This window comes from Carassius gibelio, chromosome A8 (assembly GCF_023724105.1).
Source record: "Carassius gibelio isolate Cgi1373 ecotype wild population from Czech Republic chromosome A8, carGib1.2-hapl.c, whole genome shotgun sequence".
Lineage (NCBI taxonomy): Eukaryota > Metazoa > Chordata > Actinopteri > Cypriniformes > Cyprinidae > Carassius > Carassius gibelio.
Genome location: NC_068378.1, coordinates 16,352,423 through 16,378,205, shown reverse-complemented (window position 1 = coordinate 16,378,205; position 25,783 = coordinate 16,352,423). Strand labels below are relative to the sequence as shown.

Below are 25,783 nucleotides of genomic sequence, written 5' to 3'. Positions count from 1 at the left end.
ACGAGCCATTTCACGGAGTACATCACCATTGCGTTGCATTTACGCACCGTGTAATGTTTCTGACTTGGACGGTTTTTTATTATATTTTAGTCTATAGGCAGAACTTGACGTTGCGTAATGTATGAAGAAAAGTATAACAGTGCTGGATTGCGTTTACATTTTGGCCTTTATTTGGATTTATAATATTTTAAGACATTAATATACAGTTATTGTTTAACAGCATAGCTATCAATATTGAATTAAGCACCATATTAAATGCATTTACATAGGATACCATTCATATCATTGATGTATCTCTGTAGGCATTATAAAAATGTATGTACTTGTACTTTTTATAGGTAAATTTACATGCAAGAAGGATAATAAGTTTGAACACCCACTTCTTAACTTTATTTTTGGATTATGTAAACTACATATTGATTCCTTACACTTTTTCCAAAAAAGAAAAACATAATTAGGTTTGAAATAGACTGCCACCTACTGTATACATTTACAAACAACCATTTTAAACAATCATATCTATCATTCTTACAATAAAAAAATATTGTTAGTGGTTGAAATGTTGTTGCGGTCTCTTAATGAGTCCATTTGAGCCTCACATCTGAGGAGTTTCATTTTGTGGAGTCACAGGAAACAGGTGAAAAGGTGCCATCCAGCCCATATCCTGGTCCCTGGAGGAATAAGTGGTGCAGATGCAATATGTCTTATGATTCTCCCACCTCCAAAAATACATATATTAGATCCATCCAAAGTAGTTTTTTTTAATCTTCACTACTCAACAATCATAAACCTACAACCAACTATCCACCAGCAGTCTGACATGCAGTGGTAAAGTGTTACCATCACCCCTATGAAAAAGTGAAGACTACTAACCTGTGAAACCTTTGTCCTTTTCTTCTCAGAAATTCCTCTTCATCCACAGTCCAAACAGAACCTTTCCTGCCTTCAACACGCACAAAGCACTTATGAAGACTGAGGTTATGCCGGACAGCGTTCTGCACACATGCAAAGATGTGTTGGTTACTTGTTAAATCATGTTGCATCTAATGAGTTGTACCTATAAAGAATAAGGCTCACATAGTCTTCCCTAACATTAAACCACTGTAATTTCACAGCCGGTTCATCATCATTATTTCTATCATTAACATACAAGTTGTGAAAGTTTTCTGATGTATAAACCGGAGGCTGTGGCTTTCAGAATTGGCTTATGTGTAGTGAGTCATGGAATGACAAATATAATGTTTACAGTACAAATTCTGCATCTTATACAGTACCTTCCATGTGGCAGTGTTGTGACGAAAGTAGAAAAACATGCGGGTAAACCAATGATAGATTTCATTCAGAGTAAGCTGCTTCTCAGGGGACTCCAGGATGGCCTAACATAAAAGACAACTTTTTTGTGACTAACAGGAAATGAAAAGGTGATATACAGGATGTTTAATTCAGCAGTACTTACCCATCGTATCATGGAGGCGTAGGTGAAAGGTGGCCTAATATTTGTGAACTTATAATACTCAAAACTGGGGATAATCCCTAAAGCCAGAAAAAAAAATGATAATAATAATAATAATAATAATAATAATAATAACCACATATACAGTTGTGTTGTATGTGGAGATGAAATATGAGTGACTGGTAATCTTAGATTTAACATACATATGTTCGGTTTCAGAATCAGTGTTTTTGTATGGTATAATTTTAATAGTAACAAATGTTTTCAGGATGGATTACCTGGTATAACTTGTGAGGTAGAGATCTGCCAGAATCCTTGTGTTAACGCTTCAGCTGCTGCTCTCTCATTGTCATAAACACCATTTGCGTTCTGAAATGCTGCAGGTTGCAGGAGTCGTGACAGATGTCCTGACAGATGTCCCGGGTTCTCCACACCGATATCATCCTGAGATCAGAAGGAGAAAATTACATCAGTGTGTATCATCTGGCCTTCATCAAGCCCTTGAAGTAGGTAAAATTTAACTTCAAGTGACAAGAACATAAACAGATCCCACTGTCATTATGGAACAATTTGATTAATTCACATAGGATTTTGTCCTGGCTTTTCTAACGCTCCCTTTTTCACCGTTGTTCACTGGCTGAACATCGTTGTTTTCTTATGGTGCCTTATTTCAGGTCAGCTTTAGCTGGCAGACAGATGGTCTTGCAAAGTATAAACTGATGTGAAGAAAAAGCCATAAACCAATTGCTAATCAAAATACCTACCGTTTTTCCTGACTCCTTTTACGTAGCATTATATATTTTTTGTTTATATGTGTAGATCAACTGATGTAGTATTTTTTTTTTTTTCTTTTTCTGAGCATTACATATTCTTACCTTAATAAGTGACCTTGCTGGGAAGATTTGCAATGGTATTTAAAGTTTTCCACTTATCCATGTGAATCCTTATTACGCATCTTAAAATAGCAATTGCCTTGTAACTCTCCCCAGATTCATGGATGGCCACAATCACATTTATGAGCTCTGTGATTGCCAGCACCTGGCTGCTAATTACACTCTAAAGCATAGCTTGAACTGCTTAGTCACTTAGCCTGAAATGTATTTATTAATCCAAATATCTTAATTGCATTATTTATTACATTTAAATATAATATTTAAATATTTTCAAATAATACAAAATATTTACACACATACACACACACTGTGATTAGCATTCCAAACAAAATGTATCATATGTCAAATGTAATTTAATACCAGAGCACTTACCTCAGAGGTAGATGTGACATCAAATAGGTGTAACTGCATAGCCTGCAGTTTCCGTCTCTCTGCAGTCAACTAACAGTAACATTCACACAGTAATTATAATGGTATGTCAGGCATCCATTTATAATCCAGTTCTCATTAAAACCTCCTAACTGCACACTCTGCATTTAAGTATCATTAGCTCCTGTGATAGATGATAAATAGGTTCCATTTTTTCCCACATAAGCTGGCCTAATATAAAACTGTTGAACAAACCATTGTTTTTAAGCACTGGGGTTACATACCTGATTCTCCATGTATTGTACTTTGTCTTTCTGCATTCTCAGCTGGGCTATACATCTGTCCCCAGGAGCATGTTCAGTAGAAATGTGTCTAGATACATACATAAAGTCTCACTTTAAAAAATGTCCATATTCTTTGAACACTTCTCTGCTCTTTGAGCACCCAGGCCATCTGCATTGTCCTTTAACACAAAGTAAGCCGCCTGGAACACTATATGCATGTCTAGAGATGATAATAAATGCTTAATTTAGCACACAAACTGAGACCATATGGCCATTATTTATTTGTTTGTGCGTTTATTCTCTCAAACCAGATACTTACTTCTCCGTATGCTCTGTGCTGCCAGGCTGAGGGCTTGACACAGAGGCACCGAGTCTGCTTTCAGACTGGCTGTTGTAAAGTGGCACAGGGTCTGACGGGTCACTGTCAGGTTCTGGCTTACACACAGTGTTCACAACCCAGTCGTGAACACCAAATGCTGTGGAGCATTAGGAAAAGTTTAGTTTCAGATCTAAAAGATTTCATTTGTTTTGATCAATCCTACAGTACCAGTACCTTGTGGGAATGGCTGGTTGCCTTTGCGTAGTACTGATGGTCTGTGCTGTCTAAAATATTTGCTTGTATTTCCACTGGCACTCTGGATATAGACAACAGGCAACTTGTTTAGGCAAGAGGTTGCTATGGAAGTGCAACCTTTTTCTAATTAAACTGTACCTGCTGTTTTAGAGCGGAGCTTTGAATGTGAGATGAGCCAGAACCTCTGAAATCACTGTCCAAGTCAACAGATACCTTTGAAATCACAATTGCAAACAGATGCATTTGAAAGTTTGTTCGTGTTACAGCACTCATTCTTGCAGTATAATGTGCTACTTGAGCTGTGAATTGCTCAAGTTGAATAATTAACATTATTAATATTTGTTTAATATCATTCAATATCTATTGTTTTGTGTAGTAATACAGAAATATGGCAGTTTGTAGTCTGTTACCTCGGTAGACATGGGTTTAGCTGAGATCAGAGATGAACTGATTCCTCTGGCCTTCATCTGTATGCTGCAAAAGGTTGAACAGTTCTCCTCTTGGTACTGATTTTGGTGACTACTCCGGTTTTCTCCACCTCTGTCTGTTCCAGCACCATTTTGAAACATTCCTATATAGAAATATGAAGTCATAAAAGAGCTTACAATTCATTTACTTTAACATATATTACTGCATACTGAGAGTGAAATGAATCATCCCTAGTGCAAACTATTTCCTGTGTACATAGACTCACCCTTTGCCTTGTTTCCAAATATAGTATAACTATACAGTACATATTTGAATAAAACTGATAAATGCAATGGAAGTTGTTTTCCTTTTCGTTTCACTGCATGCGTGGGTATTTTCTGAACACAAACCATCCTTCCCCTTGAGCAGGGACCAAGAGGTCTGGAAAAGTGGGCCCGTTATATTAACTAACTTTTAATTTCTTCCCATTCTGTGAAGCAAACAATTATTTTAAACTAAAAAAAAATAATTTTTTATGCATTTGACATTACATATTTCACAATAAGACTTCACTACTAAAATATTTACATTAACAAATGTGTGTTAAGTAATTTGTTCATTGTAGATACAAAATAGTAGTCAATGAATTAAATTGGTGTAACTATCACACATTTTCTATATTATTAATTCATCAACCTGAAATGTGTGGACATTAATCTTATTAATAATCGTATTTTTCCTCTGTAAAAATAATTGCTCGGTCCATCTTAGAAACTCAGATTAAGTCGGTCGCTAAAGTTGAATACATGCTAAAGTCTCAAATATTTGTAGTGATTACATAATTATATGATTGCTCTTAAATTTGAAAGGACACCCCAACCTTATGTGTGGATCATTTATCTGATTTACCCTTTATATGTGTGTGTGTGTGTGTGTGTGTGCTGTGACAGTTTAATGTTTAATAATGTAAAATTGTGGAATCATCAGTGTATACTGATTCTTGAAACCGAAGATGGACTTAAAGCAAAGATCTTGCACATACAACTTCTGAGAAAAAAAAAAAAAAACATCTTTGGATTTTAGAGCGCCATTATCATTGTGGTTTTTTAAGTCATGTGTTGCTTATTTCTCTGACATTTGACATTAACCACATCCAGTGTATGATAAATGTCAACATTTTTCACCTGGGGGGTTTTTTCAAACAAGCAACTTGGCATGATGAGAAGGAGAAGAGCCGTATTTTGTAGCTGCTGAATTGTAACTAAGGTTTTTAAATATGCTATACGTACTTTTTTTTTTATCTTGATTTGATAAAATGCACATTTTTGAAAGTAGCATAAGCACGTTTTTCTGCACCTCTCTGTATTATTAGTAACTGAGACTATATATCAGAGGTTTAGATCTGCAATATGCAAGGGTTTAACTTTACAGTAATTTGCAGGATAAGATTTCAATGTGTTGCCCTAATGCCCAGTGAATGTACATTGATTTTAATTTATTCCTCTGAGAGTTCAGCCTTAGGATGATATTTATAAGACTGGGATAATTTAAGGCAATGAAACTCATTATTCATCTCTCAGTTTGAATACAGTCTTCTCTCAGTTCCAATCACTGTGAAAAATCCCTCAAAATATGAGAACAGTCTGGACTGACAGCTAGTTTCATTTTGCAATGATGACACTACAGCATTCAGTAAAATCAGTTTTAGTTTCCATGTTCTGTGGAACTCATAGTCACAATGATAGTCATTAGAGCCAAGCTGTGAAACAACTAAATGCAGCGAACACGCATCAAATATTTTCAATTTGCATACATCCGGAATCAAATTAATAAAAAATTTTTTTTTTAAATTAAATACAGATATGGAACAGAAAGATGATACTGGCCTAAATTCTCTCCCACAAACATAGCCAATTTCATTCTGACTCACTTTTTTCCACTGTACCCACTCATTTGTTTTAGCACACAATATGATGTGAATCAAAGACCAGGATATCTGAGGCATGTACTGTACTGTACTGTAAACTGAAGCGTTAAATGATAGCGTTTAATAGTTGGACACCCTGCTCCACCCCAGTTCCACCATCGTGGCTTTTTATTGTTGGAGGTCAGAATTGATTAATGAACTAACATGGCATCTACTGCATTATCTGTGGTAATTGCTGAAAATATGCAAGTCCAAACTCATTTGAAATTAAAAAGTGTTATTCTTGGCTATTCTCTGAACAGTGTACTAAGGTAAGTGCCTAAAAGATTTGCATGCTTTTGAAAATGACTAACCAGCATCCTGTGAATGCATACAGTATATAGCAATTTATCTTTTTTATTGTTGTTATTATTTACTTAGACAAAAAGAATAAGTATCAGCAATTTATTGGTTTTCAAACATAACATGGAAATTATTATGATGGCCTAGTTGTATCATTCAGAATAGTAATATCAGTGCACCTATATAATTTTATCTAGTTTTTCTTTCACATTTTTGATCAAACTTGGTTATCCAATCACTATCATGTCAAATCATAACTAAATAACTAATGCTGTCATTCTTAAAAACAACAGTTCAAACCAAGAAAGATGTCAAAGTAGTACTTTTTTTTCAGAAATCTCTCATTTCAGGCTTTAATAGAAGTTCTATTTTCAGAACTATATATCTCAACTCAAGAATCCAACACTGCCAAAATTGGTTCTTGCTAAAAAGTGGATTGTTTGCTGAAACTAACATGCCACAAAGAACCACTTTTAAGTGCGGCTTTCACGAAAATGTAATTTCTTGATTAAAATATCCAAATAAAGAGGTGACCTTTTAAAAGACATCAAAAACTCATTTTGTGTCAACCAAGCTATTTTGAAATTTTTGCACCTACTCATTTTCTCCATATGTACAGCTCTCATATACACTAGAAGTGTATTTTTAGAGTTTTATAACTTACCCTTTACATCTGGTGTCTGGCTGATCCTTTTTTAGGTTGGAAAATTGATTTCACAGATATTAGTTTAACTAAAACATGATGAAATTGCTATCATAACTGCAGGATCTCTGTAGAAGCTGAAGGTTGCTTTACCTCCCACACCTTTCTTTGTCTGTCGTGTTTTTCCTTGAGACTGTAACTATGTGTGATCCTTCTCCTCAGCAAAGGCCTTTGTAAGTGCCTCTGCACAGGCAAGAAAAGTCAAAGACTGAGTTGTCTATAAGACAGACAGACCTCATTTGCATCTGCACTTTAGGAAAGCACAATGTTTGGTTGCTTGTCTCTTTTTCCTATGCTGAGCTGTGTTAGTTTGTGAGTTTAAAAAAAGAAAAATGAAAACTACAATGTAATGAAGTGCTGTGAGAAATTAGTATCATCTGGAATCCCAGTGATATTTTAAGTGTAAAGCGAATCACAATTAATTCAGTGGTTTATTTGAGAAATGTGATCATTTTAACCAATCTAGCCTTGAAACAGCCAACGATTAAAACTCTTTGTCTGTCAAAACTAAAGAATATTTAGAAAATCAAAAATTGACCAAAAAGTATGATGATGCAATGCTGTTTATAATCTAAAACTCTATTAAAAACTTACTGCTGTCAACACTGGCAAAAAAAAAAAAAAAAAAAGCTTTTTCTTAAAAAAAGAAGAAAAAAAAATGCATATTTATTTCTGAAAACAAACAAATAAATACCTAATAATACAACCAGGTTTAAAGAGGGAAAGTAAAAAACTCACCTGTTGTGTGATTGATGAAATTTTGTCAGATTGATGAAAGTGAAAGAACAATTATTAGGTTGAATGCTCTGGAAAATGTTCGGGTCACCCCTTTTATAATGTTTAGCATGACATTTAGTGGAAATTCAGCAAGACAGACGGTTTCGCCACTGGGTGTTGGTGTGTGTGTGCGTGTGTGTACATTTACCAGTGTGTAGTAACTGCTAGACTGTCTCCACATCTTCTTCAGAAATTATGTGGCATTTTATTGTTTCTGTTTCCTATTTTAAGAACTTTTAAGAATACCATTTTTTCCTGCTTGATAATAAAGAAGGGTTTCTTCTACACATAAATATTTTATAGATATTTAGTTTTTCTATTACTAAGCGTCTCTGTATTGCTGACTGAATTTTAAATGCCAAACAATATTTTTGTGTGTGTTTGTGTGCTCAATTATTTTAGGAGCCAAAGCCTAAATTCATGTTAAACATTTCTTGTACTGTTTTACCACGAGATAGCTTTAAGATTCTGCACATTTTCTTTGACTGATATTTGTATTTCACCACATTCATTCGGTTTAATTTCAAAACCTCTTATTGCATGAGTTAAAAAAACTTATTTTGATCAAATAGATATTTGATGGCAGATTTCATGATGACTGAGATGAAATGAAAAAAATATATAATTCTGCCTTAAAGGCAAGCACTTTAAAATCAAAATCTGGTGAAGTCCATTCCAGACGACCGGAAAATGAGATTGCAAAGAAAATCACCTATTACGTGTAAGGAAAGTCCGTTTATAGGGTTTGTGACGTTGTATTCGGGTTCTGAACATATACTGAACATATATACAGGGTACATAGCATGAGTGTCGATTAGTTTAAAGCAGGAAAAAACATCCTCATCCTGTGGTTGAAAAAGGTTATTTGAGTGTTCTTGAACAAATTGTTCTTAAGCAAATGTACTGTGTCGATTTTTTTTCTTTTCTGATACATGTACGTCACTATAAACAACTTAAAAACATTTGATTATGAAAACAGTGGATTTGAAAATCTATCTTAACAACAGGCAGATCAACATAAAATCAATAATTAAAATCTTCAATGTAAAGAAAAACTAATTATGTTTAGGGTCATTAATATTAAGTCTGATCCCAGTATGTACATTTAACATGTACATTATTAATAACAATCCATGACTAAACATTTGATAAGTGGTCATACTTTATGACATGATGTTTTGTGTTCAATTCAAAACATTTATCCTCGTATTTTAATCTAGTCATTTTAGATTTATTACTAATTACTAGAATCATAATGAATTACTAGAAATTAATAGATTTGTAATTTCATTGGGATGTAATCCTAAAGCATCAATATTGAATTAATATTAAAATATGATACAATTCTTACAGTGAAAAACATAAACTAAGTTATTGTGTCCATAAGCATTTGAAGAAAATGTAAGATTTGCTCAATGTAAACTAAAGCTCAAGGATTTTTTTTTAAATTCTGATTGCTCTTCTACATTTATTTATCATTTTTATAATGTGTGCTTGACAAATTAAACACAGTGTGATAAGACATTTAGAGACAAAAAAATAATAATAATTATCCACTTCCAGGTTAAAGGTTTTGTTTTATTATTTGTCTCTATACATGGTTACCAACATCACAGCGTTTTGTACAATACCATATTCCACTTTGTTCCTGATGTAACTTGAGGTTTTTGCGACATAAAGCATCAAGTAATTTTTGAACCAAGTCTGCACAATGATTTTTCCATTTCAGTCATAGGCCTTGTATTGGCTGGGAAATATGGGGATGTATTCAAATCATGTTTATTTCATATCCTCATTCAACAACAATATCTGTCAGGAGTGTGGAGGGTTGTAAGAAAACCAATCTCCACTGAAGATTTTTTTATATTTTCTTGATTTTTCTGCATGCCAACACAGTAGAAAAAAGAGTTAAGTTAACCGATGTCTTGACTATTTTATGCAGGCAGCAGATCTGTAATATGGATTTATTTTCAAAAGTATTAGATATAGGTAACATCTTGTGAAACATTTCAGCTGTTAATGAGGCAAACTGTATAATGTTGGTTCAAATTTTACTGTTATTCTTTTCTGTCATATTGTTACATATTGTTTCATATTCATAACATTTTATAATCATTATAATCATGATGAGATTTGTAGCAGACATATATAGATATCTTGTGTTAACATATGAGAGGTTAAGACCCAAAACTCATTGGTCAAAACTCAGTTCATGTTTTAAGACGAAATGGTTACAATCATCCTTGGACCCCATCTACACACAGCAAGCCAGACCACTGATGCTGCACCTGTTGCACATATTGATTTCACTATATTAAGCCAGACTGACTGCTCCATCTAGGGGTTAAAATAGCTTATCAATCAATATTTTTAAAACAGTAATAGTGCTAAATCGAATCGCTTCTCACTACTGGATCTCATTAGCTTCATGATTATTCCGCTATACATAATTTCATTCGAAACGGCTGCATTTGCACATAACCATTAACTGAATTATGCTATCAGAAATGAATTTAGTAAAATTAAATTAAATTAATGGATTTAGCAGACGTTTTAAAAGCGACTTTCAGTGCATTCAGGCTATCAATTTGTATCTATTATTATCTATTATGTGTTCCCGGGGAATCGAACCCCCAACCTTGCGCTTGAGCTACAGAAACACATATAGTAGACATCAAAACTTTTTTTTTAGCCCTCTTAACTGCTTTTCTTGGTTCACTTATTATTTTATAATTCTTCATATATCACAACAAAACACTGAACTGATTCTGCTTTTAGTAGGCTAAATGGTGTGCATCTTTGAGCTCCAATTCAAACCAGCCATTTAAAAAGTTGTTTTAGAAGGTTACAGGGGTCTGAACCCGAGGTATTATTACTATTATTATATTATGCAATTCATATTAACATCTTGCAATACTGTCTTTTTTATTTCCTTTGCAACTGGTATTAAGTGTTTTTTTTTTTTTCACAAACAAACGGCGACCAAACAAATAAACCTGTCTTTTAACTTTAAAACAGCAGTGGGAGTGCCAACAAGCGATCAGGGGGAGGGATGTACAAACAGAGCCCTTCTTCCTCTTGACCTCTGGAAAACGATGGACGTGCTGCTTCCTTCTAAATTTAGACACTTATTTGTGTCTGTGCACTATGCGCTTCAAACTGCAGTTCTTGTTTATGTCAATAGTTTAGGCCTAGTTCGGTCGAAGCGAGGTGACAGACCCTCGCTGGTCTCCGTTGGCACTATGAGCGACAGCTCGGTCTGACGGACGCGCACATCACAGTAACGGTACCTTTCATGTTTACGAGACTCGGAAAGAGACGTAATGGCGCAGGAGAATAATAGTCATTTCCTTACTATCCCCTCACAAGAGGATCTTTTCAGGACTGTGAGGCCAGAGCGTTTCGAAGACAACAGTAATGATGAGGATGAGGAAGAAACGGAGGAAGACGTCAGGCTAATACCGAGGTCTTCTCCTATTCCCAGAAAGCGAGGCACTTCGATTGCGGATGAAACCGCCGAGTACATGCGAATTCGCCTGGCGTTACCGACCAGAAGCGTGTCGTTTGCAGACAGTTCGGGAGCCGAGCTGGTCGATGTCAGATTGTTTGTCCCGTTTGATTCAGATGACGAGGACGATGCAAGATGGGAGGAAGAGAAGGCGCGGTACCGAAAAGCCTACCGTGAGCCCACTTACCGTGTGTGGCCGGAGTTCCAGCCGCTCACCGGAGCAGAGCTCGTGCACGCAGTCCACAGCAACAAGCTGGAAGTGGAGAGCGTGACATCTGTGCCAGACGAGCCTCTGTCATTCGAGGTGCTTATTCGTGTGCTCAACATTTCTTTTAAAAAATCAGTTTATGCCCGGTCCACGATGGACGGTTGGATCAGTCACTTTGATTACCCAGCCGACTACGTCCAGGGCTCCAACGAAGGCGAAACGGACAAGTTCTCCGTGAAACTGGCCTTCGCTTCACCGTATCTGTTCAACGGAGCGCGGATTGATTTTGTTTTGCGCTATGAGACGGCAGATGGAGAGTTTTGGGCAAACAACTCAGGCAGGAATTACTCGGTAACTCTCTTACAGTCATTTGAAGACGACACAATCCTGACCACCACAGAGGACACAACAGAGCTGAGAGGGATCCTGAAACCTCCCAGATACAGGTAAAGTTAAGAGAGTCGAACTCTGCTCTTACATTTGTTTAGCCAGTAGTCTGATTTAGCCGTTTAGCACGGGTTAATTAAGCCATAACTAATATCTATGTCGTACTAAAACGATATAGCAGGATTAAATGTCGTGTGTAATATTTCTTAATTGTTTTCTTTTATTCTCAGTAAACTTTCGGGTAATTTACCGTTCAAAAAAGTCGAGTTAATTCAATTATTGCCTGCGAACAGAAATATAATTTAAGATTTTAACATTGGAAGTCTTCAAGCAATGTACAGAGTAAAAGCTGGTCTGGAGTACAGTATAATTGGAAGCTGAGAGGCCGACAAACAGCGTTCTGTGAACACGCCGCTAGAACTCCACTCCGGGTTTTGCATTTCACACGATCTGCTTACCTGTGAGAGCGAAACCCTGCACAGACAGATGCTGGAGAGAGAGAGATTGCACTAATGCCCCTTAAAAAACACTAAAATATGAAGCTATGGCCCTAAAAGACGCAATGTATTATAAAAATACTAAAATATGACGCTCTGGGCGACCACAGGCCATAGAGTATCAGTGGCTGCTCAGATACTGCTTTGATAAAAAAGTGATTGCCAAGTATGGTAACCCACACTCAGAATTGGTGTGAGAAGTGGGCAGCTATATATCCAGCACCGGGGGAGCAACTGTTCAGTGCCTTGCTCTGTTCATTCACTCCCTCCCTCCTACAACTACTGCCAGCACTGAGACTCAAACCTGCGACCTTCCGGTTACAAATCCAAGTCTCTAACCATAAGGCCACAGCTGCCCCAGGATGTAATTTAAACAGTATATATTAAATGCAACAGTGTAGCTTAATGTCAGAGTGTATAATTTATATTTCTAGATTTCCAAGGATAAGTTAATGCTTCTACATTCATTGTTTTATATCTAACACAAAAATTTGTAACATTGTGACGGAAACTGAAAGCTGATTTTATGCAGCTTCTGCACAATGTGCCTTTTCATGTTATATTTAGATGCAGCCTTTGCAGTGTAGGAATTCATGAAATACCAATTGCACATGTTTAAATTTCCTGCTGCTTAACAAGAAGAACCGTGGAATCACAAAGCTACAGGGCCTACACAGCATCTGTATTGTGTGAGTTTTGGGGTTGCACGGTCTCCCCACCCCCTCACTCCCTTTTGAGAATGGCAGCCTTTCGTGGCTGTGTGAGGAGGATGAAAATAGGACAAGGCAGGTGTCACTTTCAGCTCTGGTGTACCGAGACCTTAACTCTGACCTTTTCTATAGGGGTTGCACAGTAAGAGACACAACAGACCGACAGAGGCAGACACAAACCTACGCCGGTTCCGTCTGCACACCTGGAGATATATCCTTTTACCCATTATTTCCACTTTTCCACAAACGACAAAGAAGTTGCATAGAGATGAAAACATTTTTTTATGTACAAACATTGTCAACTCCAGGAGATAAAAATCAGAAGACGAGTTTCGACCTACAGTTTAGACTCGCAAGTCTGGCTCGCAACCTTTCCTCAAAATGTCAAGTCTTGTTTCTATTACATTGCTCAAACATGCTACGGATAGAAGGTCATAGAACAGGATGTCAATCGAATTGCTTCAGACACACAAAATACTCTGAATATGTAGCAACGTAATGAAATGGAAAAGTTAATTACATGACCAGAGCATCTGACCATCATGCTCATCAAAACCTTTCGTGATGTACAGTATGCAAGAACGCATGTGTATTATTTGGACAGGTGCTTATCGCATCATAGGATCTGTCATGTGATTTAAGGGTGAGTGTGGGCTAAGACAGTCTTCACCCACACTCTGAAAAAAACATCTCAAGCTCTGGAGGCTGTCAGATATTACCATAATGTCACAGAGGTCACAGTTATTTTCCATTTAGTGAAACAATCGTTGATGGATTAAATTTGTACATTTAAAGGAACAGTTCACCCAAAAATTCTGTCAATATTTACTCGCCATCATATCGTTCCAAACCTTTATGACTTTTTCTCTCCAGAACTAAATAGAAGATATATCTATATCTATATATATATATATATATATATATAAAACAGTTTTGATTTACCTCCATTGTATGGAAGTTGCATTTCTCAAAATCTTTTATGTTCCACCCAAGAAAATCATTCAGGTTTGGAATGACATGAGGGTGAACATTCTTGCTGAACTATCGCTTTAATATGTAATATTCTGTCATGATCAACAAAAAAGTCTTAGTTATTTGGATTATATCTATACTTTTAATTTATTAATGCTCTTTATCGATGTGTGATGCTGAAGAATGATAGTTTGGTGTGTATGTGTGTCATCTTTTTAGAGCTGACATTGGTTTTGACGACTCTGATGACAGAGAAGAAGATGGTAGGTGTTAAGGATCATAAAGTACAGCTTATTCATCTCAGGTTAAATATAACAAACATTTGACAGGTCCGTAGTTTTATGTTTCAGATTCCTCTGTGATTTGTTTTATTTTTATCAGCAGATCTGAGCAGCACTAAGTGTGAAGCAGCAGAGAATCGAGCGTCTTCTGCACAGCCGGTTACAGTCCAGCCAGAGATCGACATCGAGGTGAGTGAGGTTTGCTTTGTAATCACTATTTCTAAGTGCGGCTGGGATCGCAAGTGGAAAAAAGATACAGCATATTGTCATGAACATAAAAAAAAAGTTAAACAAAAGTTTGTTTTCCCCTCCTTACTTTAACCTTTACCAGATTTCCATGACCGTTTTCATGTGTGTGGTATAACAGCAACCCTTTTTTTTCTATGCTGTCTAGACACTCTAACAGAGAATCTTTGTATGTTGTTACTGTCTATGTCAGACACTCTACAGTTATTTATTGATCATGATGTCTTTTGATTGCTCTCTTCTTAAAGTGATTCCATTTGTTTCAGTTTATACCCAGGATCCCTGTCTGTCACTATTGCAACAAATGCAGAGCTCAAAGCAACCCAGGCTAAAGATAATTCAACTTTTAACTCATTGATTGTCTTTTGTCTATTTAATACTAGCTAAAATTCTTATAATGTGGATTTTCATTTTACTTGACCTGCATACTCACGCAATGCAATTCGCTTGTTAAAGTTTCCACCAACATTTCACTGTCCAGATAACCACTTGCTTGTGTCTATATGTGGTGTGTCAATTTGCAGCTGTTCATGCAACTGAACCTGGTATTTACAACAATAGCATCACTTTCTCAGCTTCTGGTCTGTGGTCAACCCTTTAAAATAGATTGATAAGACACACTATTATTTATTTAGGCTTTAGAGGGATAGACCACAGAAAAATGAAAAATCTGTGATCAATTTATGTTGTTCCAAGCCTGTATGACTTTCTTTCTTTCGTGGGACACAGAAGAAGATATTCTGAAGAATGCTGGTAACCAAACGGTTTGGTAAACAAGCAATACAATTGAATTCCATTCAGTGGATAAAAACATTTTGAGACATTTCTCAAAATTTTCTATAGAAGAAAGTCAGTCTTACATGTTTGGACCGACATGAAGGGGAGTAAATGAAGACAGTATTTTCATTTTTGGGTGAACCATTCCTTTAATTGTGAATTCTTAAGCTTTTAAACTATATAAAAATATGATTTTAAAATATATTATGTTTTTTTAAATTAGTTATCATGTTGACAGTATGTCACACCTTTTTTTGTAAAAAAACAATGTAAATGTGTCATACAATATATTGTATTTAATAACCAACAATGATTTAACCTATGCTTCATTATATATATTAAAAACAAGATTTGTTATTGTTGATATTGTTATTCTTTTCATCTGTCTACCTGAACAGCTCATTGAAGCTTCAGCATCATCTTAGGTAATGTGCATGTGCAAGTTATCACTAACTTGTTCATTTCACCCATTCACCATGCTGCATGTAACATGCATCCTGTATCATGACCCATAATATATGATATCTAGATCAACCATTCAGAAGCTATTCGTGTTCATGCTCATGGTTTTTTTAAAAACAATAAGCTTAGTTTATACTATATATTACTTTTATATAAGCATAAAATGTACACAGTTTAGTTAGTCAGTGTAATTTTATTTTATGTTGTCAATTCCTGATATTCCCAACTTGAGACAAAAACTGTTGTGAAGTTTTAACAAAATGTTGGGCTGTTTTGGCAAGGAGTCATTAGGAGGGGAAGAAAACCACATAAAAGTAATTAAAAATAAACCGTAGAAATTGTATATTTGTGTATTTTCTATGTAAATATTGTCATTATCATAGCATGTTTACCCTGAGATTTTCCCTGCACAACTTTAAGCATACAAAATTCATAGTTAAACAGTATTCAGCATTACTTTTCATTACGTTGTTTTTAATTCTTGTGTAATTTTGTCATGTCTTATTTAGAACTATCTTTTAAAGGTTTTGTTGCCATTAGCGTAAACTCCCCTCATTAGCACAGACTTCTGGGAAAAGAGCCTGAGGGAACTGGCACAAACTTCATGCTAACACAAATCACTTTCCTGCCAAGTGCAGTATAGGTAGTTCAACTATTTATTTATTCACTATTGTTTATTCACAAATATGTTTTACATATTGTTTTTTAATCATGTGTAATTAATTGTATACATCTTCATATTCATAAAAATAGTTTTTCTTTTCTTTCTTTTTTACTAATTATTAGTGTTAATTAAACTGATACTGTCTAAAAACAGCATGTATTTAACCTTAATAGAAAACTATTTATACTAATATCAGTAGATAATTTGTGCTCATTATCAGTGCTGGTGTCAATAAAAATAATACGCTTTAGCAAGAAATTTCATGTTTGTGCCATTCATCTTACACTTTTTGTTAGTTGGTAGTAATTCCGTTTCATAAATGCAAAACAAAGTGTTAACTGGCTGCAGTTTACATTCTGGATTCCAGTTTTTTTTGTTTGTTACTTTCCTGTCTGTTGCAGACTGCCAAGAATTCGTCCATTTCTCCAGAATTCACCAGAACCTCCTCCACAGCTGGATGTCCTCAGTTCACTTTAGATACTCCCCCTGGAGAACCACTTGCACTAGAATTAATGTCATCCAATAGTTTACCACAAACAGAAGAGTCTGGACTTCAGCCGTCAACTCTATCCGTCCCCCAGTCGCGTTCAACACAGCAGTTCTCTGAGCCACAAGATCAATTCTATAATGTTGGTCCTTCCTTGCCCCTTCCCCTTCCTTCAGTCCTCGAACACCATTATGATCACCCAGAGACATCAAAGGATGAATTTGAGGATTCCAGTAAACCTGACCAATCCCTTCATCCACAAAAGGATTATTTTCACAGTGATATGTTAGCGCAAGTGCCTTTCGAGTTAGGCCAACCATCACGGGCTGGGCTTCCAGACATGCCACAAATCCAGGAAGAAGGTATGCAGAATGTTAAGGATAAAGAAGATGTTGAGGAAAAGGATGACATATTGACAGATGTGCCTGAAGAACCAAGTAGGAATGCCGGAGAAGATAAAACAGGGACTTACTTTCACATGTTGGAAGAAGCCAAGCAGCTTCCTGCATCAAATGAGGTATACAATGCCGTTAAAGATCTGGAAGAGTGCAATTTATCAGAGGGATCACAGCCCCCCCTGGAGGAAGGAATTCCAGAACAGAAACTAGAACTTGTCTCTTCAGTCCGAGTCGAGACCACCAAGACAACTGAGGTGGAAAGTACCAAGATGGATGAGGAGGAAACAGATGGTTTGGTACCCTCTCATTTAGGTCCCACAAGAAAGGACAAAGAATCTCAAAGTTTTCTCATCCATCCAGTCTCTAATAAGCCAGAAACCATACAACATCAGCAAGAGGAAGGACTTGTCTTGGATCCCAGCATGTTGGCCTCAGTCCTCCCTGATGATCCACACCTTGATAACCAAACTGTTTCCATGTGTATTCCAGAGCATCCAGTGAGCAAACCAGAAAAGCCAGAGCTGATCAGCATTTCTGAAACATTACCAACAGCCTTAAATCTTCAACCTTCAACTGTTAACTCTTCAGAAGATGAATTAATTTTTGAGGGTGGTGAACCTTCTACTGCTCCATATCAGACATGTGAAGACCCTGGAACCCTGCACACACTGCCCAGACACGGCACTAAACTATCTCAAATATCAAAGGATGAGACTCTGGACACATGTCTGGTGGTCCCTGCAACCTTCTTCACTGTTGTTATTTGCCTGGCTGTTGGGATTCAAGAGCCCAGCTTTTTTCTGTGTGTGGGATTATTCCTGTTTCTTGTCTATAGATAGATAGATCTATGTTTTATCAATCTATTAGATTCCTTCTAATTTCTATGCCAGCCAGCTCTCAGATCAGTTTTTTTCTAAAAAGCCTTAAGACTTTTCCTTCTTACTTTTCCCCCAGTGCCTTGAGGAATTCCAAAGTGTGTGTGTGTGTATATTCAGACTTCTAGTATAAAATCTGCAATGGTTTATTTACAACCAAATAAATAGTTTGAAAAAGCAGTTTGTGTTTTAGCTGAGTGACATCACTGTGTACCTCATATAAGACTGGCCAATTAAAATATGGCTCAGCTCATTGATTCATACTGACTAAAATGTCTGGTATGTCTATATATGTATGTGCATACAGTAGCTACTGAAGATTACATTTGACTTGTTTTGTATATACAATCTGGGAGTCATTTGTGAATGGAATGACAAGAGGGTGTGCGTATGTGGTTTTATGTGTGATAAGAAAGGAGGTGAGACTGGACAAATAGCACAGGTGATTTCAGAGCCTATTTTCTAAGAATGTTTGAGGTTGTTTAGTTAAATCTGAAGTTTTGCTTATACCACAATGAGGAATTAGTCTGTGTAGACAACTATGAACTGAGCAGAGCATTTATCAAAGTATGAAATGTTTTATGACATTTGAGTTGGTATGTTTATTCACTTAATTTCACTGTAAATGTTTGTTATATGTGACTTCGGTTACACACACGCTGCCTATAAGCTTCAAATAGAAGAGTGTTTCACATCCCTCCACTTCCTAAAGAGTTAAAAGAAACACTTGAAGTTGCAAACCTTTCTTGTCAGTTAGCAGACAAGTGTATGGCATTTTGCAGTGCTCTTTAAAAGTGTGCCCCAAGCCTCTTATACCCCAAAAAGGTCACGCATTGCACTGAAGTCACAGCATCAAGTTACCGGGTGACTAGACACCACTGAAGGAAGAGGATGGAATGGTTCCTTGAAGAAATCCTTGACCCTTGATTCCCTTCTCCTAAAACTTGACACTTAAGATATGGAGTCAATCATTTTATTACTTTGTCTCACTGAATTAATGTGTAAACAAGGTTGTGAACACAGTATGTGCTGCTTAATGAAATATTCACATTTTATCATGTCAGCGTCAAAGTAGAAATAAAAGTTTATAACTAATAAAAACTGCTGTTTATTTCACGTACAGCCCTTCACATAAAGATGATCAAGCTTGCTGTTAATGTCAACAAAACGTGAAATTATCCAAACTGAATATGAATTAAACTTTAGCTCTGAACAGAGCAGTGGAACGAAGTGTTCCACATGCATGGGTGATAAACAGGAGGTCTGACAAGGCAACTTGATTTTTTCTTACACAAAACAAATAAAAATAGCAAGTTGTAGTCTTTCAATATTTACATATGCACAGATTTGGTTGAACGATAATTTTGTGAATTGATTTAAAGCAAAATGTTCCTGAGCATTGGTTCCAGCTTCACTGTCCAGTTCTGAAAACCACCTGAGCTGTGCTTCCCAAAATCATAGTAGACTGTATTAACCACCATCAACGGTAGGCTTACTGAGCTCTTGGGGGAACCAGCAGTCAGATCTATGAAATTATAACCAACCATAAGCACTTGCACTCATTTATTGATCTGTTGAGACCAGCGCTCAAACAGTCACTGAAAGACCAGTTTGACAGTATGATTATATTTCGTCATGTTAGACTATGTACACAAACACAGAATAATAACATTTTGCATGCGTAAAAACGACATTTCATGTAGGTCCACCTCCTTCAGTGTAACAAACTTCCCCTTCTGTGCATTAATAGTACAATTTTGCCCCCTGGTGGAAAGTTCGAGTCTAGAAAACAAATAGAAGGACGTAGATTTTTCATATTTTGCACTGGCCTAAAGATATTTGCTAAAAACAGGGCGAGAAAAACTACAAAAGTTTGTTGGAAAAAGTAAAAAGATATTCCATCCTATTCAGATAACAGATAAAGCATATGTACATTTCAAGGTTTAAAAAAAATTACATTTTCTTTAGGGATTCCATGGTGTCAAAGCTTTTGATATTAATTAAAATACGGGTTTAAAACTACAGAAAATCCTTTTTTGTTTTTTACTTTACAAACATTTTTGCTAATGCCCAAATCGAAAAAATTAATGCCACATTTTATACACTATTTAAGCATGGTAAAAACAATACAAAGGAAAAAGTTGAGGTTGATCTTGAAAAAAAAGAAAGAAAATCTTAAATATGTATTTAAAATTAAATGAAGAATTTCAAAACACCTCCCAAAGCAGTTTCTAAACCACAGATGCTTTCAACATTCACTGGAACACATGATCTTCTTTCAGTTCCTATTTTGCATGGACTTCCTCTAAAAGAGGTATTTTCGACATGTTGGTACCCCACATTTGCACTCTACGCGCATGCGCTTCTTAGGGGAGCCTGGGAGTCCCGTCAGACTGAAATTGCAATCCATCTTCGTGCTCTCGGCATCAACTGGATCAACTATAGAAAAAAAAGTAGTCAAAAAAGTCGATTAGTCAATAAAAAAATAAAATAATACATTTTCCTTTCAAAAAAAGAAAAATTCTGTGTGTGTGTGTGTGTGTATGCATGTATATGTATATGTATATATGTATAAATATATATGTGATTGCTATATATATATATATATATATATATATATATATATATATATATATATATATATATATCTTTGCTTCAAACCATTTTCAACAACGAAATAGAGCAAAATCAGACAATAGTGTCATAGTCAGACAATGCAAGTCACTTAATATGAACTTCTTGTTTATTGAACTGTTGTATTAAATTAGTATTACATTTACAATTTCCATAAAAAATTATTAAAAGCTGTCATTCACCTTAATTCATTGTGATCTCAAATTTATAATCAAAGCTCTCTACACTGCACAATGAATCTCAATGAATCTCTAATTTACACCCTGTCTACACTTTGCTTATGAAAAGATTTGTGAGATATGTCTGTGATTACTCAATGCTGCAAAAACACATAGAAACCTTTGAAGCTCTCCTGACAGCAATCACAATATGATAATGATATAGTCAGTCGCACTGGTGCCCCTAAACATTTTTTCATAGTATTTTTTCATTCAACTGAATGTTCACTGTATATAGCCCTGAGAGGCAGTGTCACCAAGTTAATGATCCCAAATAACTCGACAGTTCCACACTTACTTTTCATTTTGTAGTCGAATGTGAGCTCCTCTCCTGCCTTTATCCCACGCGTGGCAAAGAATGCTATCCGTGGCAGCCGCTCATCCAGGTTTTCAATAAACACATTATATACCTGGAGGTTGGGGTCACACTGAGGAGGTAAAAGAAAACATCTGTGATATTCAATTTACTGCCCTTGGATAAAAAGCTATGGTTTAACTGCTGTCCAGTCTGTTGTTAACAAGACGGTGCAAGCTCTAGTCCACTCACACTGTGATTGACAAAGTGAGAGATGTTTCCATAGTGAGCAGCATCCACGGTGTACTCATCGTCGACATAATCCAGGTCAAAAAGATAGGTGGCACCTTCTTTATCATATATGTGACCTCTGCAATCTGCTTCTTCTGTTGTAATGATCTGAAGCAAAAATGGATAAAAAGAGGGTTTAACAATAATGAAGCCCGGGCTCACTTCTGGAAAAGGCAGATAAACAGCTCATCAGCTGTCAAAAAGGAAACTGAAATGTTGATTGACAATGCCATTATCTACTAGTGAAGCAATGTTTCACAAATTTCCATTATAACACAAAAGCCTCAAAACCTAATCTGTACAGGAAGTAAATATACAGCACAGGCCTTCTCACCTCCCCGACATACTCCATAACGAAAGTGTTCTTCCGAATGCGCTCCATGGTCTTTACCCCCCATCCCCTTCCATTGTCTGTCCTAAAAATGCAGAGGGAATACCGAATTCCTCTCTGAACCACTCTGTTGGGGCAGTCGATCCCGCAACGGCACCGCTTGTTGCATTCGTAAATGGGCAACCCGGGCCGAATGCGGACCTGGCCTAACTCATTGTAAGCAAACTTGTGCTGAGATGCTCCGGCACAGCATCCCTCCACAGGGTCGTCCAGGCAGTCTGTACATTCACAGCCCACAGATACCTCATTCAGCATGATCCCATCACCGACTTTATAGTCATTTATGTAGGTGAAGTTCTTAGGCGGGCCTTCCAGGTCGACCTGGTTCCGAACGTAGATGTGGCCCTTGTGGGTCCCCAGGCTGTTGAGGTGTGTCTCCCACTGTTTAAGGGTCTGTCGGAGTTTCGCCCGTTGGATGAGATGTGACACGGTGGCAGGGTCTAGGCGACGAGGGGCAGCACGTTTCTTCTGTCTCTGCATCTCTGAATTCAAGTCCTCCCAGAACTGGTGGAGAAGATCTATGCACTTCAGGTTCCTCCGTGGTTCCCATGTGTTGCTGGATTCGGGGTACCCCTTCCATTTCACGAAGTATAACTCCTATGAAGGGGGTAACAGGGATGGTAGTGAGCTTAAACACATTTACACCTGCAGCCAGTTGCATAGACACAGCCACTATGATAAAGGGTTAGTTCACCCAAAAATAAAAATCTGTCTTTTTTACAGTCTTTTTTACAGTCTTTTAAAATACGGTCAAAAGACCTGCAAGCATGTGAACAGTGATTTGCAAGTGACCGTGAACAGTGATTAGCAAGCAAAAACAACTATTTAAAGAACTGCAAAATGGATCGACTGCATACACCAGTCTGTATGTGTGAAAAAACAAACTGTTGCAAATTTCGAAATGATGTGTTGCGCATGTGGGACAAAAAGTTCCCGAAATAAAGCAATATGTACAGCTCCGTCTTTCTTTTCTCTGTGCTTACAATTTTGGCATGATTCTCTCACTAACTGAGTTTTGCAAGCATGAGGGAGAGGGCGTGTCCACCACATTTATTGTAGCCAATCACATGAGGCTCTCGCTGACTCTCCATTTACTCTCATCTGATTTGTTCAATAAACAAACCATATGCCAAAACATTCATCTTCATTTAGTTCTGTCAACTGATCAGGGACGATTCAATTTTTTTTTTTACAAAAATTTAACCAACAGTAATATATATATATATATATATATATATATATATATATATATATATATATATTATTTTTTCCAATTATTTTTCAATTAAACGGAACTTGGGAGTGTGTGGGCTGCTCTTGGTGCTTGAATTTGTTTTTCAATATTAATGAGGTCCAGGTTTAAGGATTACGTTACAATATGCTTCTCTATTTAACAACATTAACTTAAAGATGTCTTCCCTCAGGTAGATTGCATGTTTTTTTCCCTAGCTGGATGTTGTCCTTATGATCAATAATTACTTTCTTTACATTCACACAAACTGATCTGGCGAAATCAAAATGCAGATGGTGAAGGGGATTGCCGTTATCACAAGTGAAGTGGGAGCTTCCAGCCGGCAGAGGATTCTGCATGGTCTTAAAGCCATCCTTGAGTGGCTAACTTTGCAATTCAAAAAATGATTAGTGCAAAAAGAAAGATTAACATGTATTTGTATGGTCTATGGTGCCAATGAAAATGGGACAAACTGCGTTCATACAGAACGCTTCTCCGATGCCTTAAATACGGGACAAACTTTCAAGGATTTCAAGGACATGTGGGAACCCCGATTTATGAGCCAGACTTTTAAGCCCACCTGTATTGTTTGTCTCTTCCCATCGGTGATAACTTTCTTTTTGTAGTCACAGAGATATTCCACCTCATAATCACACAGGTTCTGCTTGTTGATGCCCAGCTCTTCACACTTCACCCCCTGCTCTCGACAGATCACCTCCAGCTGGTCTTCAGTAGCGATGCAGGCTACCCTACAAACTTGAGCTACAAAATACAATTACATGTTAACTGCAGGAAAATCAAAGTGATAAAATGTGGGATGACAGACATGTGTGCAACAAGAACTGCACAGCACTTGAGCAAATATTTGATGTCCTCACGCCTGTAAACCTGAGGTTTGCAGAGAATTTGAGGGCAATTATTTTTATTATTAATTCAGCTTTGCCATCAGGACTAAATTACATTTTAATATAATAAATTAAGAAATTATTCAAAATAAAAAATATTAAAAGTTATATTAAATTGTATTCATGTTTTACAATATTACTTGTTTTACTGTATTTTTATCAAATAAATGCAGCCTTGACGAGCAAAATAAATTCTAAAAACTTTTTTTTTTTTAATAAATAAAAATTACAGACCTCAAACTTTATTTTTTTCAATCTTATTTTACATTTGCATGGTCTCGGTCTAGGAATTCAATACTGTCTGTTTTTTCTAAATAGCTGTATGGTTTAATTTCTGTTAAAAAGTTTTGTAATTATATTTACTATGGAAAGTGCTATTCAAATAACTGTAAATTAAATTGTCAATCCTATCCTCTAATATAGACTTTAAAATTATGTTGCCAACTTGCAAATATTTTCCAGATAATATTTTTAAAATATTCAAGATTACAATGGAAGACAAGAGCCAATCGTTTAATTTAGGAAATTGACAATTAATTTATGTTATTTCATCAAACAATTTTCTGATCAAAGTATAAATGAAAATGCATATGAAAATATAACTGCTTTTATATCATAGAATGGGGCTCCCTGACAAGAAAATTATAATAGTTGGGGGTATTTGGCAATAAAAACTTCGAACCAAACGACGCAACAAGACAAAACAACACACACACAATCAATCATTAACATATTTTACAGATAACTTGATCATTTTGAGAAAACAAAAACTCACAAGCATCATCACTAACCTCTGGGACATTTAATAAACTGCCTGAAGACTAATCGCCACAAACAAAATGAACAAGATATTCAGCTAACCTACACGAAGTATTTAAACAACGACACGGTATTTGAGAATTTTAAGTATGTGATTTTTGATAAAGTGTCCAGTTATCAAGTATGTTGAATAAATCATATTCCTCAAGAGGACTTAAAAGTTAGCTAAACTGCCGAGTGCAGACTACGCTAACTGTTGCGCATGCACATCTTTGCACCGTATGCTACGTTATGCACATTTACAAAGAAGATGCAAGAGAAACAGATTCACAATGAGCAAGCTGAATTTGTTGCATGAGCGCGCGGTAGCCATAACATCGTCCTAATGTGAATTTGTATCAACAACTTGCAGCAAAGATTCTTCCAAAGCTTAATATTTGTTTCCAGGGGGTCTTTGAAAAGACACCACTTAACTAACAAATCCTGTAATACATAAGACATGTAATCCTTTGTGTAAACTTTTTTTCTGAACGTTTAACACGATATATTCTCACCTTTCAAATTTTCCGCCATATTCCGACCGCCGCCAAAATGATAGGATTGAAAGGCTGCTCGGTGATTGGACGCAGCGCGTTTGAGTGACGGTTTGGGCAACCAATAGAGAAATACAACTCGACGAACTGTTTCTAGGAAGTTTGAGAAGTGGGGTTCTTGTATGAACTCAAATTCATTTCGTTTCCGTAATATACATTTCACTTAATATATAATATTAATATTTCGACTTAATATATGTTACATGCAAGTTTGAGCTGTCTCAGTTATTTTAGCTTCTCATTTGCTCATTTATTCCCTTTGTG

At 36.3% G+C, this 25,783-nt stretch overlaps 3 protein-coding genes across 10 annotated transcripts; 1 reads left to right on the top strand and 2 right to left on the bottom strand.

Annotated features, from left to right (window-relative positions):
* Positions 1-147: 147 nt before the first annotated feature.
* Positions 148-7,839, bottom strand: LOC128018627 (forkhead box protein P3-like). 2 transcript variants are annotated; one of them, XM_052604242.1, is made up of 12 exons: positions 7,692-7,839; positions 3,984-4,144; positions 3,712-3,786; positions 3,553-3,634; positions 3,319-3,475; positions 3,000-3,087; positions 2,719-2,787; positions 1,732-1,897; positions 1,457-1,533; positions 1,275-1,376; positions 874-995; positions 148-671 (listed from the first exon to the last, which is right to left on the bottom strand). In XM_052604242.1, the coding sequence occupies exons 2-12, from the start codon at positions 4,140-4,142 to the stop codon at positions 596-598; spliced, it is 1,173 nt and encodes a 390-aa protein (XP_052460202.1). In that variant the 5' UTR covers positions 4,143-4,144; positions 7,692-7,839; the 3' UTR covers positions 148-595. The 2 variants fall into 2 exon arrangements, with proteins under 2 accessions (XP_052460202.1, XP_052460201.1); XM_052604241.1 differs by lacking the exon at positions 7,692-7,839 and adding an exon at positions 6,915-7,541.
* A 2,952-nt stretch (positions 7,840-10,791) lies between these two features.
* Positions 10,792-19,303, top strand: LOC128018621 (protein phosphatase 1 regulatory subunit 3A). 7 transcript variants are annotated; one of them, XR_008184929.1, is made up of 6 exons: positions 10,792-11,892; positions 14,232-14,275; positions 14,394-14,482; positions 15,715-15,741; positions 16,288-16,421; positions 16,844-16,991. XR_008184929.1 is itself a non-coding variant. In XM_052604232.1 (5 exons), exons 1-4 carry the CDS (start codon positions 11,054-11,056, stop codon positions 15,739-15,741), a joined length of 996 nt encoding a protein of 331 aa, XP_052460192.1. In that variant the 5' UTR covers positions 10,792-11,053; the 3' UTR covers positions 16,844-16,992. The 7 variants fall into 7 exon arrangements, 5 of the variants coding, with proteins under 5 accessions (XP_052460192.1, XP_052460191.1, XP_052460189.1 ...); XR_008184930.1 differs by having other exon boundaries at positions 14,397-14,482; positions 15,715-16,421; XM_052604232.1 differs by lacking the exon at positions 16,288-16,421 and having other exon boundaries at positions 14,397-14,482; positions 16,844-16,992.
* Positions 19,304-19,752: 449 nt separating this feature from the next.
* LOC128018622 (histone-lysine N-methyltransferase SUV39H1-like) lies at positions 19,753-25,628 on the bottom strand. Its single transcript, XM_052604234.1, has 6 exons — positions 25,481-25,628; positions 23,843-24,024; positions 21,975-22,628; positions 21,602-21,748; positions 21,353-21,482; positions 19,753-20,641 (listed from the first exon to the last, which is right to left on the bottom strand). Exons 1-6 carry the CDS (start codon positions 25,497-25,499, stop codon positions 20,508-20,510), a joined length of 1,266 nt encoding a protein of 421 aa, XP_052460194.1. The 5' UTR covers positions 25,500-25,628; the 3' UTR covers positions 19,753-20,507.
* Between the last annotated feature and the right edge of the window lie 155 nt (positions 25,629-25,783).

Bases quoted from the DNA above. Each gene is read 5' to 3' on its own strand.
- LOC128018627 (XM_052604242.1), bottom strand. From the start codon at position 4,142: ATGTTTCAAAATGGTGCTGGAACAGACAGAGGTGGAGAAAACCGGAGT. The intron at 1,377-1,456 runs GTAAGTACTGCT...CTTTTATGTTAG, and splicing joins ACGCCTCCATGATACGATGG to GCCATCCTGGAGTCCCCTGA. The intron at 996-1,274 runs GTACTGTATAAG...GCATGTGTGCAG, and splicing joins ACAACACTGCCACATGGAAG to AACGCTGTCCGGCATAACCT.
- LOC128018621 (XM_052604228.1), top strand. From the start codon at position 11,054: ATGGCGCAGGAGAATAATAGTCATTTCCTTACTATCCCCTCACAAGAG. The intron at 11,893-14,231 runs GTAAAGTTAAGA...TCATCTTTTTAG, and splicing joins CTGAAACCTCCCAGATACAG to AGCTGACATTGGTTTTGACG. The intron at 14,276-14,393 runs GTAGGTGTTAAG...TATTTTTATCAG, and splicing joins TGATGACAGAGAAGAAGATG to CAGATCTGAGCAGCACTAAG.
- LOC128018622 (XM_052604234.1), bottom strand. The intron at 22,629-23,842 runs GTGGGCTTAAAA...CCCCCTTCATAG, and splicing joins GGAAGAGACAAACAATACAG to GAGTTATACTTCGTGAAATG. The intron at 20,642-21,352 runs GTAAGTGTGGAA...TTTTTTCTATAG, and splicing joins ATTCGACTACAAAATGAAAA to TTGATCCAGTTGATGCCGAG.